This window comes from Drosophila novamexicana, unplaced genomic scaffold, assembly GCF_003285875.2.
Source record: "Drosophila novamexicana strain 15010-1031.04,08,12 unplaced genomic scaffold, DnovRS2.1 tig00000960-arrow-arrow-pilon, whole genome shotgun sequence".
NCBI classification, from domain to species: domain Eukaryota; kingdom Metazoa; phylum Arthropoda; class Insecta; order Diptera; family Drosophilidae; genus Drosophila; species Drosophila novamexicana.
Genome location: NW_020824833.1, coordinates 1,842,942 through 1,862,500, shown reverse-complemented (window position 1 = coordinate 1,862,500; position 19,559 = coordinate 1,842,942). Strand labels below are relative to the sequence as shown.

Sequence of the window (19,559 nt, the reverse complement as noted above, 5' to 3'; positions counted from 1 at the left end):
CGAGGACGACGATGACGAGGATGAGGATGCGGCCAGCAGCCATCTGGACAGCCGCACGGCGCTGACAGCGACGCATCTGAGCAGCAGCGCCGCCGCCGAGAGCAGCGGCTTGCACATGAGCGCAGTTGCCGCGGCCGCGGCAGCAGCAGCAGCTGCCGCAGCAGCAGCAGCGGCTGCCAAGCTGAATGCAGCAAATGTGTCAGCCGCACAACTGGAGCATCACAGCCAGAATGCCAGCTCGGTCCTGGACATGGTCAGCAATGTTGGCGGCAGCATTGGCCTTGGCATTGGCGGCGGCAGCAACAGCATCGCTGCGCCGAGCAGCCTCATCGGCGGCAACAGCAACACCAGCTTTTCAACGAACAACAACAGCAGCCATGCGCTCAGCTCGAACCTGGGCAGCGGCATCAACTGTGGCAGCGGCGAGCAGCAGCCCTCGCGCCACAGCAGCAGCTCGCACCAGCAGCACCAGCAGCAGCAGCAACACCAACATCAGCAACATCAGCAACAGCAGCAGCAACATCAGCAGCAACAACTGCACCAGCACCAGCAGCAGCACCAGCAGCAACAGCAGCAACAGTCAAGCAGCGCTGGCAGCGGCAGCGGCAGCGGCAGTGGCAGCGCAGCCAGCGAACGACGCAAATATCGCCACCAGAACTACAGCAAGAACATCTACATTGGCACCAAGAACGCCGAGAAATGGGAGCACATGCGCACCCGGCTGCAGTTCAAGAATGACGTCGAGTTCGTCGCCTACCTCCTGAATCTGGCCGATAACGACACGGATCGGCTTAACAAGTGAGTACAAACGTGAATCGAAATGTGAAAGTCAGTTCTATTCAAAACAGAAACGATTTCAACTAGAGAACCAGTTCATTGGAACTAGTTCACACAGCTTATCGAGTAGAAATCCGAAGGGAAGAAGGGTCCATTCTCGTGGAAGGAAATGAATTATATAAACAGACTGACTGACTGACTGATTGATTGACTGATTGACTGATTGAATGACTGCTTGACGGACTGACCGACCGATTTCGCTGCAGTTACCCTTGTCTTTTAATTCCACCCGCAACTGTGGAAAATGAATGGAAAATCATTAAATGTTTACAATCCGATTGACTTCGAGCACACTTTCAAAGTTGCTTGGGAAAATCCATAAAACAAGTTGTTCACATTCAAACTTGAGTTGCATGAATGACACTTGGATTGAATACATTTTTCAATAGTTGCTAAAAGGGGCAAAGTAAATAGATAAGACTTTCACTTAAACGGACGGGCAAACATATTTATTAGTTACTACAGCTTAGATTTAATACTATATTTTATTTAAGCTGCGACTTCTTAAGCAAATTACAAGTAAAAGAGGGCTTAACTATGTCAGCAAGGGTAAAGAGGTAAAAAAAAGGGGGAAGATATCGAAGTAAAAAACAAGCTCGTTCGAATTTATGTATTGCTTATTTCAAGTCTCGAGCTTATGATTTGCGAGATCGTCAGGCACGCAGAGAGACGGACTCAGACTCAGCTCGGCCTACACAAGATCAACAATTGACTGCATGCTGGCACTCGCTTTATCAGTCTCTGAAAGCTTAAACTTGTTGCGAATTTTAACGCGTCCAACGACAGGCGCAAACAGAAGAAAGCGGGCAACGCCGCTGTTTTACAGCTGTGTTGCTGTAGATGCTTAGATCTTATTGATTCAACAGCGGGAACTGAGTGAGATAAATGGGCCCAACTAGTTCCCTAATTGAATTATTCAAATGAAAGTTTGTTATGTCATGTGCCAGCCCCATACATATATTAATATTGAGTCTGTAACCCACATAGTCCATAGCACAGATGAGTCTTACCGCAGTAGTATCCCTAGGATTTCTATTGACAATCCTTAAGCGCTAAAGGATTGATCTCAAATATCGTTGAAAGCATCCCTTTGGCAGAATAGCTTCAGATAACCCTTGCTCAGCCAGTTGCAAACGTGGCATCTTTCTTTTCTTAGCAAACAGCATCCCTAGCTAAATTAATAAACTGGAAGAGCATTGATATATATATATATATTATTTTTTGTATTATTTTATTAGCAGAGCCAATGGATTTAGCCATAATGAAAGCCACCTTAATAGAACGTTTATTGCTCCAACGCTTCCAGCTCCATTAGCTCCAATATAGGTTCGTCAATATAAATTCACTTGTCGGTTTCTTTGGCTAGCATTTATATATCACGCATGTAAAACATTTGAATCGAAAGTCCAAACAGAAAAACCACTAAAATGCTCTTAAGCTAACATCAATTGTCCTGGCTACAGTCTCTGATACAGGATGTTCGCGAGCTCGTCTTATCGAGTGTCCTTTCCGGACTTGTTGTATAGGTTTCGGCCATTGAGCTCGACAACTTGCTCCAATTGTCGGAGGTGCGGACGAGCAAGCGCACTCTGTTCATGATCCTTCTATAGAGCTCAAGGGGTACCGCGGTTTGCAATTTGCATAGCAGAATATGTGGATCGGCACAGATCATGATCGCATTGGCAAAGTAGTGGACGGCCCTGTCCCAGTCATCGCGCCGCACATATGCTTCACCCAGATACACGTGCCGCAAAAAGTATTCGACCACTTCGGCATTTAGCGGAAGCTTGCAGTTGGCGGTTTGCGGTATTTCCATCATTTGCCGTCGCTCGTGCACTTTCCGTCTGTATTGAGGATCTTTGCAGCGTTTGTAGTCAAAGTAAATGCAATAGCTAACGAATGCCAGTGCTGCCAGACCGAACAATATCAGCTTGTGGCCACTAAATTCGAGCATTGTTTTCTGAATATGCTACTCCACACCTTAAATTTGGCCCGACGAAAATATTTGATATTCAGATATTCAGATGTCAAAAGTACTTAATAACTGATTACATTTTGAGTGACAGCTCTAGACGTAAATTACTCAAGCCGTGCCGATTTAAAGCGGATTTCAATTGTTGATTTGTGGTTAATACGAGATTACAGAAACATAGACTCGACATTTGGGTCTCTAGTACTCTTTGAAATCGTTCCGCTTATGCAGACAGCCGGACGAACAAGATCGACTTGATAATATGATATGCTGGAATATAACAGACATATATGTATGTGTATATGGATTTAGCGATACCTTCTCCAGTTTCGACCAACAGCTGATTTTAGTCGCATATTTGGATGTGGAAACACTGGCAATTGCATTTAATTTAACAGTTAGTTAACCTTAGCGAGCACTTAACTGAATGTGACATTTAAATAAACGCCAGCTTAACTGGACATTGTCCGCCATTTTGAATAAGCACTCGCCCTGCAGCTCTCGGCAGGCCGTCAAAAGCTCAACGTGCCTTGTTGGCGATCGCTTTCGCAGAGCTTTATCGCATTTTCTGCTGCTGCCCCATGCGCAGCTAATTATCTGCCTTGATTGCATTTCAAACGGAAGTCAACAAAGCTTTGTGAGAGCACATTACATTATGACGCTCTCTCGCTCGCTGCTCAAAAGCGAATGCCCGCACAAAAGCACAAAGCATGAACTGTGGCGTGGCTAGGCGCAACGGGCGAGGCGTGGCGGGGCGGGGCGAACTGAGTTGAGTTGAGTAAAGGCGAATTGAGTTGAATGAAGAACAAGAACAAAAGCCGCAAAAGGCAGCCAAAGATATGGCAACGCTCCGTTGCTCAAGATTGTTGATAGTTGAAGCGATGTCGACACAAGCACACGCACACACACACATCAAGCAGAGGCAGAGAGAGAGCGAGAGAGGGAGAGAGAGAGAGGGAGAGAGACAACTTTTGGGCAACACACGCCGTGTTACCACGTCTGCCGCGAACTGCGAACTGGGGGGGGGGGGGGGGGGGGGGGGGGGGGGGGGGTGGCTAAGTGCTGGGGAGGCGGCGCCGCGGCACAAAAGCGAACCATGTTAAAGCGATTTATGCCCGAGTGCATCAGCGCCCCTCACAGCCCCTCACAGCCCCACAGCCGCCCTTGTGCCCGCTGAAATCTACAATCGACTGCACTGGACTGCACCGCACCCTGTGCCAGCTACAAAGGCACAAATGCGGCATTCGTGCGGTTGCATGCAACGGCGCTTTCATGTTGCCTGTGTCGCAACCTGAGCCCAAACCCGAGCCCGAGCCCGAGCCTCAGCCAAAACCGGAGCCCGCTGTGTGCAACGTCGTTGCTGCCGCCATGTCAGCGGAAGCGGAAAAAGCAACATACATGCATACAACAAACAGAGAAACACACACACAAACACACACAAACACACACACACACACGCACACACGCACACGCGGGCACATACTTAAGCAAGATTGAACAGCATGCGGCTGCTACTGTTGTTGCTGCTGTTGTTGTTGTTGTTGTTGTTGTTGTTGTTGTTGTTGCAACAACATTTTGCATGCATTTGCATGCCATGCTGCCAATTCGCTTTATAGAGTGTGTGTGTGTGTGTGTGTGTGTGTGTGCGTGTCTGCATTTCATGGCGTTGCCTTCAAGTCGCAACCAAATCAGAAGCCCCAAACCCGGCAGTTACTGTTGCCTTGCCACGCCTTGTATGTAACGTTGTTCTGGATGTTGTTGTTGTTGTTGTTGTTGTTGTTGCAACGTGGCCATCATTTGGCGCCTTGTGCGTGTTAACGTGCCCAAAACTGATTTCCAGCATTCGCTTTCCAAATGCAGATGCCAATGCTTAAAAAGTTGATTGATTTTGCCTATGACTGAGCTCCATAGACTTTTCAATGGCAAATTCTAGCAAAGCAAATGTTAAGAAAGTACCCGGATATTGTTAGGATGTAGCCCGAGGACATTTCATACTGAAATAAACAAAAGTCGCTTATTCGTTTTAATTGTTAATAATTTACATACAAGCCTTTCGCCTGGCTTGAGAGCTTAAGCCCAAGAGATCAGCAAGGCTCTACGAAGTTCAGGGCATTGAGCTCACTGATTGAAAACTCTTTGATCTTTATTCTTATTTGTCCAATATCTTTAAAGATCGCCAGCTTTCATGCTGGCCCAGTTTTAGCTAACCAAAAACTCACTGCGCGAAAAGTTTATCAGCTGTGTTGCAATTCTTTTCCCGTGTCCCTGGGGCTCCATTGCACACTTCCCAAAGCTAATATAAACGTCTACAGCACACACACACACACAGAAAGAGAGAGAGAGAGAGAGGGAGAGACAGACACGCAGACAGAGAATGTCGCCTTAGCTTTTCGTTCAGTTTGTGTTTATTTCGTTTCTCGCATTTCGCCCATGTCGCCCAATTTCTGCGCATTTTCGACATCTCGCCCAAAAGCACAAAAACCAGTCATGAGTGGGAATGCGGCTGCAGGGGGCCTTTGCATGTGTGTGTGCGTGTGCGTGTCCGTGCCCGTGTGCGTGTGTGTGGATGAGTGTACTTAATGCGCCAACGAGTAACGCACACGAAACGAACACCACAAACTGAATCAGATTCCGAATCAGCCCCCATTGAAACTCATCAGCCCCAGCCCCAGCCCAAAGCCCAGAGCAACCCCCGCGACGCCCTCAAGCAGCACATTAATGGCAAAGCAACAGCAACAGCAGCACACACACATACACACACGCACACACACAGGGAAATAGAGAAAGAGCCGAGCACAGCAGAAACAGAAACAGATGCAGAAACAGAAACAGAAACAGCCAACTGTAAATTCAGAACAGAGCACTGAAAGCCGCGGCAGAAGCAGAGGCAGAGGCAGTGGCAGAGGCAGAGGCAGAGGCAGAGGCGGAGGCAGCTGGCGGCGAACCGAAAGAGTGTGCGGCGGCGCGAGGGGTATTGGGCTTAGGCTGTTTGCTGTGTGAGCCACAAAGTGGAGCAGGATGAGTGGTGCGAGTGGTGGGCGGGGGGGTGCAGGAGTGGGACTGCCTGCCTGCCGCTTGTTTCTTTGGCGCTGGCGCTGTTTTCGATATTGTTGTTAAGGTCCTAAGGTGGAGGATTTAATGAAGGATAACACACACACACACACAAACACAAACACACACACAGGGGCACAGAGACACATACACGCAGACAAAGTGACGCACAACGTACGCGTTGCTGCGGACCATGTGCAATTTTCAGCGATAGCGACAACAACAACAACAACAACAACAACAACAGCGACAAGGACAACAACAACGTGGCCGTATTACACTCAACATGCGGCGTTGTGCTGATGAATTTCCTGTGCACGAAGCACAGCTGAGAATAGGTTAATGGATGTGTGTGGGGTAAGGAGGGTAACGGGCGGGAGGCGGGGGGCGTCAAGCAGCCAGTGGGCGTAGCAGCAGTGCTTGGTAGAGATATTGTATATTGTATGCAAGTGCATATCATGCTGCCCGCCTTGGAACTGGTAATTAAAGGCGGCCCACTGGCAACTGGCATCCATATGGCATATTATACACGGGCTAACTCAATGCAGAATTCAAAGAATGCAATCAACAAACAGCTTAGGTTGAAGGCGACTTGTGGGAGTGGCAGGCAAGGCTGCTTGCATGCGCCCAGCAACAGCAACCAGTTGCACCTAATTGAAGAACTGATCTGCAGTGGGATTACAAAAGTCTGGCCAACTGTTAGCTAGCTGCCATCGGGCCAATGATGGGCAGGGAAATGATGGCCTGCATGGAGTGCTGGCAATGCAATGATTGTCCGCCTGGTTGTGGCCGTGGAACGTGGGAATGGTACGAAACAGCCAGGCAGGCCAGGAACTAGGCTGCAACTAGGACTCAGCTGGACAAATGCATCATAGTGCGATCAACAAACGGAACTGCGGGACAACAACGTGCCGCATATTGGATACCCTAACACACATGTTTATCCATAGTTGAAGTATTATTATTTTTATTATTGTTATTATTATTATTATTATGATTATTATTATTATTATTATTATTATTATTATTATTATTATTATTATTATTATTATTATTATTATTATCGTTACTACTATTGTTACTATTATTACTATTATTATTATTATTATTATTATTATTATTATTATCATTACTATTATTACTATTATTATTATTATTATTATTATTATTATTATTATCATTACTATTATTATTATTATGATGATTATTATTATTATTATTATTATTATTATTATTATTATTATTATTATTATTATTATTATTATTATTATATTATTATTGTGAATTATATTTGAATAATTATTGTTATGTACTTTTACCATAATTATACGATATTCATTCAATAGCCTCGGATTCAAAGCCAGTTCCTGGATTGTTCAGTTAAATTTGAATCACATTAAAATCACATTTTCTGCTAGATTCCATTCTCGAAATTTGAAGTTGATTTTTCAATTTTGAACGACTCTTCTTGATTTGCTCTTAAAATGCATATCAATATATTCTGATCCAAATCAGGCTGAAACATTTTTAGCCATATATGATATTGTGATCCGATGCGGCCGACTCGCATATATGTACATGTTGAATATGTGTTCTAGTTGGGATCATCAAACTAGAATATACCCTGCAATTTGATCCGAAATATCCTGGACTGTGCATATTATTAATATTCAAATAACTTTTCACTTAGATTAATCCCAAACGTGCTAACTGATAAAAAAAAAGTATAGCCTACATATTTAGTATTCGGGTTATGTTTACGTTCAAAATAGTCGAAGACTGATAAAAGCAATCCTAATCCTCTAGAGAACTATATACTGGACAGCAAATGGTCAGTTCTTCAAGGAGATTTACGATAATGATTCAACATAGCTGCATAGGGATAAATCGCTCGAACATTATAGCTTGCAGAAAGAAGAATTATTCAGAAATTAAGGAAGTCTTTCAATATTGAAAAGTCTCATTATAGCGTTCGATTCCTTTAAATAATTGAAGTCAACATGGAATGGCCTTAAATACGACTTAAATTCCTCCATGCACATAAATGATATTCTGTTCGCATTAAGAAATATAATTATAAAGTCTGAATGGACTTTACGAATTTACCATAAGTCAAATTAGGAAATGGGCGAACAAGTAATACTAAAGTCCTACGTCCATCAATTCGAGTATTTATTTGGATAATTGTAGTCAACTCAACACGGAATAGTCTTAAATACCTCTCGAGGTACATATATGTTATTCTATACCCATTTCAAAATATTTTGATAGATCCATGATATTCTATTCGGCATTCACTCTTAAAATCCCTAATAAATATGCATTGAGAAAGTACGACTGAAGTCCTACAGCATCAGGATTGACGATAATGAAAAAAAGTTGTCGATTCCTTTAGATAGTTGAAGTCAACTCGGAATAGCCTTAAGTACCTCTTGAGGGTTTTGTCCATGTACATATGTTATATATGTTATGCTGCACCCATTTGGACAAATTATGATAGCTCCACGATGTGCTGTACTGTATTCACTCTATAAATCTCAATTGGAAATGGACACAATCCTTTTAAATCCGCATTGAACATGTATTAGTGAAGTCCTACAGCTGCTGTCGCTGCTTAACCAGCGCCTGGCAGCGGTCCAGCTTATATTTGGGCACAGAATAGCGAGAAGAGCGTTAGAGAAATTAATTAAACGCAGGATAGCGAGAAATGAGAAGGACAATGGGCACGATGGCAATGGGGACAAGGGTGGGGATGGCGATGTGCTCGGCTGTGGACTGTAGGACGACGGCTGCTGGCGTTGGCAGTGGGCGTGGACGTGGGCGTGGAGGCAGCAGGCGTGAACGTGACGCCATGCATGGAAATAACGCATTTTGTCGACCCACTTTTGGCTGCGCACCACTAATCAACAATTTCCCCCGCCCTGTGTCACTCTTTTTCTATTTCTGTCCGTCTCTTATTCTCTTTGCAGCCTGCCGCCGCCATCGCCGGCACACACGCCCACCAAGGGATTCGATGGAAACTTCAAGCTGGAGCCGAATCTGAGCGTGAAAGACTTTGCCCCGCCGCCGGAGAATGGCAACGGAAATGGCAATGGCAGCCTCGAGTCCGGCGGCCCGTCCGTTGCCATGGCCACGCCCACGCCGACGCAGCGCAAGCGCTACAAGAAGCGCGTGCAGTTCACCACCGACGCCCTCAATGGCTATGCGGGCTCCAAGGCCAAGGGTGGCGCTGGCGCTGGCATTGCGGCTGCTGGCGCTGCCGCAGCCGGCGGCTACAACAACAATAACAACAACAACAACAACAATAACTTTGGCACAACAGTCAAGTCAAAGAAGCAGGAGGCCAAAGCGGCTGCGGCTGCCCTGAAGGCAGGCGCAGCGGCAGCGGCAGCTGCAGCAGCAGCGGCAGCAGCCTCGTCGGCACTGCCCGAGGTGCTCGACTGTCGCATCGCGGAAAAGATCAAGAGCGAACTGGAGGCCTGTAGCAAGGAGTCCCTGCCAAGTGCACTGTGTCTCAAAAAGGCTGCTGCAGCTGCCGCAGCCGCTGCAGCGGCAGCGCGTCACAGTGACGACGACGAGGATGAAGAGGACGACCATCATCAGCAACAGCAACAGCACCAGCACCAGCAGCTGGCGGCGCCGACAGCAACGGGCGCAGCTCACATCTCCACGGCACCGGCCACGCTGGTGGGCACTGGCTGCGGCGGAGCGGACATGGTGGATGCCAGCAGTGCCAGCAACGGTCAGCTGGGCAACTTCCATGTGCGTTCCAAGAGCCAGGCGGGCAGCAAGAAGTCGCAGTCCGCGAAAGCAGCCGCTGCGGCAGCTGCTGCAGCGGCGGCAGCAGCAGCAGCTGCAGCGGCGGCCATGATGCCGCCGAACAGCTATGATGAGCCGGAAGATGATTCGGCTGTTGGGCCGGGCGATGATGATGACGAGGACGATGAGGAACTGGACGAGGAGGCGTTGGCGCGTGAGATGAAAATGGAGCAGAACTTTGTGGAGGAGGAGGATGAGCATGATATTGCGTTCCGGTCGCAGCAGTCCTGCCGCGAGTGCTCCATCTCGCATGACCACAAGCTGTGCCCGCTGCGCAATGCCTGCGGTAATGTAACGGACGCAGTGGATCTGGCTGAGTGGATCGAGCGCCGCAATCTGGAGGCTTTGGCTAAGCTAAAGGCGGACGCACAGCGCCAGGCCAAGGTGGGCAGGCCGCGTCACGATGACGATGAGGACGACATGGAGGACATGGACATGGACGAGTCATCGCAATTGTCCGAGCTGGAGACCAAGCCGCTCATTACCTTCGCCGAGGCCTCGGTGCCCGCCGAATTCGAGCTGCACAACGTGGAGCCCAATGTCACCGGCGTCTTTGCCCGCACCGAGGTCCGTGCCTACACCAAACTGGGCCCACTCATCGGCCAGCCGGTGCAGAGCGGCGAGGTGCGCGAGGGCAGCGACATGAAGTGGATATTCGAGATGTGCGAGGCCGGCGCCGATAAATCCTATCTGCTATGCTGCGATAATCCCAACGCATCCAACTGGCTGCGCTTCATCCGGCCCGCGCCCAGCTACGAGGAGCGCAATGTCAATCTCGTTTCCATCGATCGCCAGGCCTACTTTGTCAGCTGTCGCGATCTCCGCAACGGCATGGAGCTGCTCTACTGGAGTGATGACTGCAACACCATGTGGCGCAAGAAGCACACAGAGAAGACAAGTAAGTCGCACAGTGGGCACCCACTAAGCCGGCCAGCATATGGCCCGTTGTTATTAACATTTATGTTTGCCCAACTAATTGGTTAACTGGATGTTAGTCATCAAATCATGCAATCATTACTTATGGGTCTGGCAATCTTGACAAGCTGATTCGTTTATGATTCAATAACATTTGCTGAGACTAACTGACATCTTCCTATCAAACTTGTCAGGCGCTTTAACTTGTTGTCAAATAGAGTCTCAATTATACTTCTGAGCCACCTATTATAATTAGCTGTCTATTTATCTTTCTGCTAAGTTAGCTATTATTGGCACAGATGGCAGTCCAGCCGGTAAATACATAACAAGAAGATGTTAACCTAAGAAAGTTGTCAGGCGCTTTAACTTGTTGTTAAATAGAGTCTCAATTATACTTCTGAGCTTCCTATTATAATCAGCTGTCTATTTATCTTCCTGCTAAGTTAGCTATTATTGTCACAGATAGCCGTCCAGCTGGTAAATACTTAACAAGAACATATAAACTTAGTGTAGCCCCTTTGCTGGGCATTGCATGGAAATAAACTTTAATTTTCATTAAAATCTATCAACCTCGCCATTAAATACTTAACGAGAAGTTATAATTAAGCTCTTCATCCTTATCAGATTTATCTTTTCCACTAGATATATACATTTTCCACTAGAGTCGCGATTAAACGACCTGCTTCTTACGCTAACTTAAAGTCCTTTCATTCATCCATGCCACATGCTTGTCTTTTAAGCCAAAGCTTGAGTGCATCTTCAACAAATGTCATTGTGGATTCTTATGAATTGCATTGAGTCAACACTTACTCATCTTTTTCTCTGTTATTTTCCGAAAAAAAAAAATAAATAAAAATAAACAGACTGCGGCGGCTGCAATTTGAAGTTTGAGCATCCGCTTTACTACCGCACGCACTGTTCAGTTTTTCACGATCCATCGATGAGCCTAACCATACGGAAGTACCACTGCAAGGTGTGCGGCGAGGCGGTTCTGGGCAAGGACAACATCATGAAGCATGCGGCCGAGAAGCACGACGGCAAGGGCGCCTATCAGTGCCAGTTCTGCAACAAGTTTTTCCTACGCCTCAACTATTTGGAGATGCATCGCACCTACGGTTGTGCCTCGAACCCGAACCGATCGCGGCCGGTCTGCGATTTCTGTGGTCGCAAATTCTGTCAGCCGCAAAAGCTGAAGGCGCACATTAAGCGCGTCCACAGTGGTAAGTTGCGTATATGCCACGCCTTCCACATAGAACGTAAATACTTACGTAAATACGTAGAAGTCTGTATATCGTAAGCGTATGCAACAATAGCGGAGAATATTGTAAGCTCGTATATCGTATATCGCATATCGCATATCGTAAACCGCATATCGTAAACCGCATATCGTATATCGTATATCGTAAATTGTATATCGTAAATCGTGTATCGTAAATATAAACCACACTGACGCTATACCGCTTCCCCATAGTAATGTACTAAACACTCTTCACCACACCCCAATAGAAACACACACACACACACACACACACTCACTAACCAATATCGTATGTACTAATATCGTAAAATAACGCAACCTGCTTAGCCGTAACTACTAACTAACCACTTAAGCACACAATCACCATCAGTCACCACAACAACACCCACCACCCACACTCAAAACACCCATTTGTGATCGCTCATCTTCATGACTCTTCAGTTGTATGCCTAATTGGTCGAAACCATTTTTATATGCTTGGTTCATTTCTTAACGAGTTTAGTTAATACACATCACACAGATCAAAAGCACACAAACACCTTAGTCCGGCAGACTTAATGGGAATTTGGAAAACTCATTCATGCCTGAATAGTATCAATAAGAGTACGAATTCGCAAGGAGCTTGCTTTAATTAATAATTATGATTTTCCCTTAAATGAAAATATGACACTTATTTCGGAAACCTTCTTGCTTAGCCAAATGCAACTAACATATGATGAGGGATGTGCCACATGGGTATGAGTATATAAAAAGGAAACCTCCTGGAATATTTTACGATATATAAGAAGTTTTAAATAATAAAAGTGAGGAACTGAGGTGGCACATCTTTAGAATCTTTTAGCTCGATGTACGTAGAGTTATCTGTGTCATGCTCGATTTTATTTAGATTAGTTTTCGACAATGTTCAGTTCAGTTCAGTAGAATGGATTAGTATCCCGGTCAGAGAAAGGCTTAGACCGCCTCTCACAATAGCTACTCTGTCATATTCAATATGTTTCAAAATGTAAATATGATTAAAGAACAAACTATTTTTGAAAAATGGTTCGCTTCAAGCTTTAGTTCATGTTCATAAATAAATGTTACTCCGCGCTCAAACTGATTCGATTCTGACTACAAAAAACTTGGTAATTTGCTTTCTTAAGCAAAGGCATTGAGATTCAGAATAGAGGACACACAGTTTTGCGTGTGTAGAACTTCAATTTAGAAAACTCTAAGCCTGACGATAGATCAATAATCGATAAATTGAAATACTTATTGAGACCGAACCACAGTGAGCATTAAAAACCACCTTTTCAGGAGGTGCAGGAGGTCACATTATAGTATTCAATGAAAGATGTTCAAGCCGTTTATAGAATTAACTATGTATACGAACCACTACACCGAACCACTGTACCACTGAACCACTGAGCCACTGAACCACCGAACCACCACCAAAGCAGCATACGTAAACAGCATCATTGTAAAATCGCTTTTAGTGAATGATTTGCTTTGTATTTGATTTGTGTTTGGTATTTGATCTTGAGTTTTTAGTGCTGGACGAAGATCAGCATTATGGACAAACTATATTGATATGGTTTATTTGTTCGATCTAGTGACTTATGCTTTCTGTGTGTTTTGGCTTACGTTCTTGTGATTTGTGTTCGTACGTTCGTTTGTTGTTGGTTTCGATTTACCTATGAATTTTCTGTATTCACTAATTTTCTTTCAAAATCACCACAATCCGAAAATTTCATTTTCTTCATACAATTTCATTTTAGATATGGCTGAAGTTTTACGAGATTTTCAGTGTAAATTATGTTCAAAACTTCTAGGATCGCGTGCGGCATTGCAGCGCCACTCGAAGGAGGTGCACAGCCGCAACTCAACTGTGGTCAGTTGTCCGCGCTGCCAGAAACTCTTCCAGAATCGCAGCAATCTTAAGATCCACATGCTCACGCATTCGGGCGTGCGTCCCTTCAAGTAAGTGCCCCCAGCCCGTTCCGACAATCCCACTTGCAATCGTCTTTTGCTTACACAGAGAGAACAAATCAAATACGAAAGCACTTGAATTAAGTAAGACGACTCTTAAAAGTACGCTTATATCGGTAATAGTTCGCTCAAGTATGAAATTCGTTTTGCTTGTACGAAAAAAAAACTTCAAATCAAGCTATCTTTATTATTTCATCCTATTTCGCTTGACTCAAGTGTTTAATTCTTAATTCTAGTATAACTCTGAAATATGAAATTCTTATTTCAAGAATAAAAAACTTGAATCATGTTATACTTGATGAAATTCTTATTTCAAGCTTGATTCTTTTATTCAAGATTTTTTGTTTTACATTCTAATAGAGCTGAAAAATCTTGTTTTAAGTATGAGTCAAGCCTAAAATTCGTATTACAGGTATGACCTCTTATGAATGAACTTAAATCAAGCTTTTTTTTGTATTTGTATTTTGTATTCATATGATCTTCATTTTCGCCCTGATATAAAACTAGTTTTGTCTTTAACTGTTCTTAAAACAATCCCAGCTTAACTTTGAAACAAGCTTAAGTTCGTCTTTAAGCAGGGCCTTTGCTTTGCAACTTCAAGAACTTGTTGACTTGAGTCAAGTTTGATTCGTCTTGATTTTTGATAGCTTGATTTGAGTAAAAATTTTTATTTGAATGACTTTTACTTGATTCAAGAAGTTCTAGTTAATCTCAATACAATAACTTTTAGCTTCAGTTAAGATTTTTGTTTTTTCTCTCTGTGCACATTTGATCCACCCACACACACACATACTCATCCGGTCATTCACAGGTGCGCGGAACCAGAGTGCAATGCCGCCTTCACCACGAAGCAGTGCCTACAGTTCCATTACAAGAAGGTGCACAACTATACCCAGGAGCAGATGCCGAAGATTGAGCGCAGCGTGGCCTACACTTTCGATGCCTACTCGGGCGGCATGAAGGTGGACTTTTTGGGTAAGCCAGTGGGGCAGGCGCAGTTGGGTGTACTAGCGCCACGCCCTAACGCTGCCCTCTCCTTCACAGAGCAAGCACCGCGTCGGCGACGCAAGAGCCTCGAGGATCAGAACCAGAACTCGATGCTCAGCAGCTCGATGCAAAGCGACACCGAGTACAGCGACGACAATATATTCGAGGCCATTAAGAAGAGCGGCAAATCCATCAAGGATCTGTGCCGCAACGAGCCGAATCTCTCGCTGCTCAGCTCCAAGATCTCCAGCATATTTGGCGAGAAGGTGCCACCTGTGCAACAGGTCTCGGGCCAGGTAAGCGCCGTTGTCGCCGCCACCGCAGCTGGCACTGGACGCAAGCGCAAGCGGAAGAAGGAACCGGCGATACCATCCCTCGCCGCCCAGCAGCAGCAGCAGCAGCAGCAACAGCACCAACAGCAACAGCTGCAGCAGCAGCAGCAACATGCTCAGCAGTGCCACCAGCAGCAGCAGCAGCAGCAGCAGCAACAGCAGCAGCAGCAGCTCCACGGCGGACATCTGGATCAGTCGCCCTCGCATCTGTCCCATCAGCAGCACCAGCAGCAGCCGCAGTATCATGCGCACAGCCACGCCCACGCTCATGTGCATGCACACGCCCACCAGCAGCAGCAGCAGCAACAACAACAACAACAGCAGGCGGCCGCGCACCACCAGCAGCAGCTGCACGATGCCGACGAGGAGGAGGAGAGCGTGCGTCTGGAACAGGTGCGTCGCAAGCAGAACGCCCAGCTCAGCCTGGTCGAGTCGTTCCTGACCACCACGGCACAACGCCTCAGCGCCCAGCAACAGGTGCAGCAAGTGGTCGCAGCCGCGGCCGCTGTCTCGGCAATGGCCGGCGCTGGCGAGGATCCCGCCAAGCTGGGGCACATGATGGGCCACATGGGCGGCGTGGGCGTTGGCCTGGACGATGATGACGATGACGACGAGGACGATGAGGATGCCACAACGCACCACCTGCATCACCAGCAGCAACAGCACCAGCAGCAACAGCATCAGCAGCACCACTCGCACCAAGCGCATCCACATCATGCACACACGCACCCCCACCAGCACGGACAGCAGGCGGCGCAGCAGCCGCACGATGCCGGCTATCGGCATGCGGCCGCCATGAACGCCGCCCTGGGCCAGAACCTGGTCGTCAGCAAGGGCAGCAAGAAGTGGATCGGCGCCGACGATCGCCATCTAAGCGATGGCGGCGACGTGGCCAATGATGCAGCAGTCGGCGGTGCGGGCAGCGGCGGCGGCGGCGGTGGTGTCGTTGTCGGATGCGGTCAGCTGTCAGGTGGTGGCAGTGCTGGTCAGGACCTCGGCTTCGCAGTGCCACCCAGCGCCGTGGACGAGCACAGCAAGCTGCTGGGCCAGAACCGCGACTTCCTGGCACGGCTCATGAGCAGCGCCAGCGCCAGCCATGCCAGCCATCAGCATCAGCACAGCGCGCACAGTCGCGAGGAGGACGAGAACAGCTCCTTCCTGGATGTCGTCGAGTCCAATAACAATGCGGCCGCCGCTGCAGCCGCCGCCGCCGCGGCCATGTCCCAATACCATCACAGTGCGGCAACCAATGGCGGTGCGGGCGCTGCTGGCGGCGCCGGTGGTGGCGGTGGCGGAGGCGGCGGTGCTGGCGGGCACACGCCCACCGGCCATACGCCCACAGCGCCCAGCAGCGTGGAGCCGCCGCAAATGCAAATGAACTCGCTCAGCCACTCGCAGTCATTCATGAGCTCCTTCTACAACAACGCCAACGCAAGACTGAGCGGCGCCGGCGCTGGCGTTGGCGTTGGCGTCGGTGTCGGCGCCAACTCCTCTTCGGCCAGCATGCTGGTGGAGGCGGCCCTCAACTCCGTTGGCAATATGATTGACAGCGAGAGCAGCGATCTTAAGGTGCGTCCAAGTATTTCATGCCAGCCCATTCGGCTAATATCATTTCAAAAATTTTAGCGACCATTGTAAAGAAATACAAATCTTTTTATTATGGAAGGGATTACGATTAATCTTATACATATATATATATATATATATATGTATATACAAATATTTATCCAGACTGACTGACTGATTGACTGATTGATGATCAATGCACAGCGAAATCGTCAGAGCTAGGGGGCAGAAACTGCAAATTCCACCCGAAACTGTGGAAAACTGGTGAAAAACAAATTTTTCAATGATCTGAGAAATTTGAGCGAAATATTGAGGTCAAAGGCGGATTTCAGAGAAATTCGAGCTGTTAGGGAGATATTTAAAATTTCAAATATAAAATTTGAAGAGAAGGCGAAAAACGGCTACAACTGGAAAGATCTTGAGCGAATCAAACGTCAACTTTCACAATTGAACCATAAAAGTCCTGAAGATGCAAGTGTCCGATTAGGAGACATCCTCTCCTTTGGCCCCGTACCATGGGAAGTGCGTTTTTGAATAACTTCGGTGTATATAGTCCGATCTTTATGAAATATTCAGAGCTTTCAAATGGCACCCAATTGTATGTATATGCCAAAGTGCCAGTCTCTTGTGGACGAGCTATTCGACAAGTGTGAAATATTCTTAATCTGTGTATATATTGTGTAGAGATCAAGGCTTCAAATTTGGGCGCCGCGTTCTCTTAGAAGAAGCTCTTAAAATGAAAGATGCTCACAAAGTATAGGCTAGAGCAAGAGACCTGGAGTCTTTTCGGCGATTTCCGTTGATCAAGAACATTTAGCAATAACTTCTTGAATGAGAGTGTACGCGTGCAAGAAGCTCAAGTGCAGCAAACCATTTTGTAGGGTGTCTTCTAGTCGAGAACACTTAATTATTCCACTCTAACTAGATATACCCTTTGATCTTATTGCATTCTAAGAGCTTGCTAAACTTATACGCATCTAATCCAATTCTATTCCGGGCATTCTCATGACTCAGGTACCCACCGAGAACCACATAAATAGCGATAGTCCGATGAGTGCGCACGTGGATGCGGAGGCGCAACGCTTTGGCAGTGGCGGCGGCGGCGGTGGCAGTGGGCCGAACGGCGCAGGCATTGGGGCGACCATGGACAACCTGGAGAATGAGCTGAAGATGATGAAGAACCTGGGCAGCTTTCCCATGCAGATACCGCCACTGCCTATGTTCCAGGGCGCTTGCAACATATCGCCGAGCGCCTCGACGCCCACCAATCCGCAGAGTAATCAGAATCAGAACGATGTGGATGTGGATGCCGGCAGCACGCCGCGGCCGCAGCATCCGGACTCTGATGGTTTCTCGTCGTCGCAACATCGCACACCGCCCTCGCCGCCGCCCATATCGCCGGGACGCGACTACGGCGGCATGTTTGGCGCCGGCAATGGTGCTGGCGGGCCCGGCTCGAACAGCACGCCAGCGGGCAGCTCCAGCGGCGGCGGTGCCCCAACGGTGGGCAACAATTTGTCCGCATCGTCGCCGCTGCCGGCGCTGCAGCCGCAGCGGCGCAACGCCTCCAGCGTGGGCAGCACATATCCCGAGCATGAGCTCATCTCGCCGGCCTCCTCGCCGAGCATACCCCGCTACAACTTCAACGGCGACATGATGCGCCACAAGCGCGCCGTCCAGGAGCAGGAGCAGCAGGAGCGACGACACAACATCTCGCGACACAATCACATGTCCAGCGACGAGGAGAACAGCATCATGCCACAGAACAGGTGAGTCGGCAGCCCCATAAGCTAGCAACGACTGCTCCAACTAATCCGTATTTTGTGTGAACAGCGCCGGACAGGATATGCGCATGAAGTTCCCGCAATCGCAGATCGATCTCATGTACTCCAAGTACGAGAGCATGGCCAGCAATCTGAAGTACAACAGCCAGGAGCTGGACTCCCCGGTCGAGTACCGGCAGAGCAGCAACAGCAATGCGGCAAGCGCTGCAGCCGCTGCCGCCGCGGCAGCCAGCGCCGCCAATGACATGTCCGATCTGCAGGGACTGGACATGAGCTCGCGGTCGAATGCCTCGAGCAATTACCATCATAACTTCCAGCTGCCAAGCAGTCGTTACCATCACCACATCTACGATATATTGTCCGATCGAGAACAGAACCAGCAGGCGCAGGCGCAGCAGCAGACCCCAGCCTCGGTGGTGCATCAGCAGGAGCATGGCAGCCATGGCGGTCACAGCAGCCAGCTGGCCATGCAGCAGCACCAGTCGGCGGCGATGCACAACATGCTGAGCGAGCAGCTGGGCGAGCAGGAGCACGATCAGACCACATCGGTGGACCTGAGCCGTACCGCCAACTATGTGGTGTCATCTCCGCCGCAGCTGCCCTACAATCATCCGCACCACGATATGCTGCGCATGGCCTCGCTGGATCTGACACCAAATACGGCTAATATGGCCGTCGGCAACAATCGATCGTTTCTGTCCTCGCAGATGCAGCACCAGAGCCGCGAGAGTCTCGAGCATCATCGGCTGCTATCGACGGTCGAGCAGCATCGCATACTGGCCGCCTCGAATGCGGCAGCGGATCAGCATCGGCTGCTGGTCGATCCCACCGCCCATTTGCTGATGGAGCAAAACAATCGGCTACTGGGCACCGCGGATCAGTCCCGTCTCCTCGGCGAATCGGCGGCGGCAGCTGCCCAGAATCGTCACATGGCCAGAAGCTTTGGTGCCTACCATCAGGTGGCATCGAGCAATTATCATCCGGGCGTACGGCCACCGCCGGTGCTGCCATCGGCCAACCATCATGCTTCCAATCCGTCGAATTATCATCCATTTCCCGCCTACTACTAG

At 48.0% G+C, this 19,559-nt stretch overlaps 1 protein-coding gene across 1 annotated transcript in view; it reads left to right on the top strand.

Moving 5' to 3' along the window:
- Positions 1-19,559, top strand: part of LOC115765433 — a 20,908-nt gene extending 1,349 nt beyond the window's left edge. The window contains 10 exon segments of the mRNA XM_030708979.1: positions 1-525; positions 598-798; positions 8,830-9,115; positions 9,188-10,577; positions 11,458-11,814; positions 13,610-13,811; positions 14,632-14,795; positions 14,865-16,708; positions 17,720-18,474; positions 18,539-19,559. The exon segment at positions 1-525 is cut by the window's left edge and continues 114 nt beyond it. Coding sequence (XP_030564839.1) covers positions 1-525; positions 598-798; positions 8,830-9,115; positions 9,188-10,577; positions 11,458-11,814; positions 13,610-13,811; positions 14,632-14,795; positions 14,865-16,708; positions 17,720-18,474; positions 18,539-19,559 — 6,745 coding nt within the window.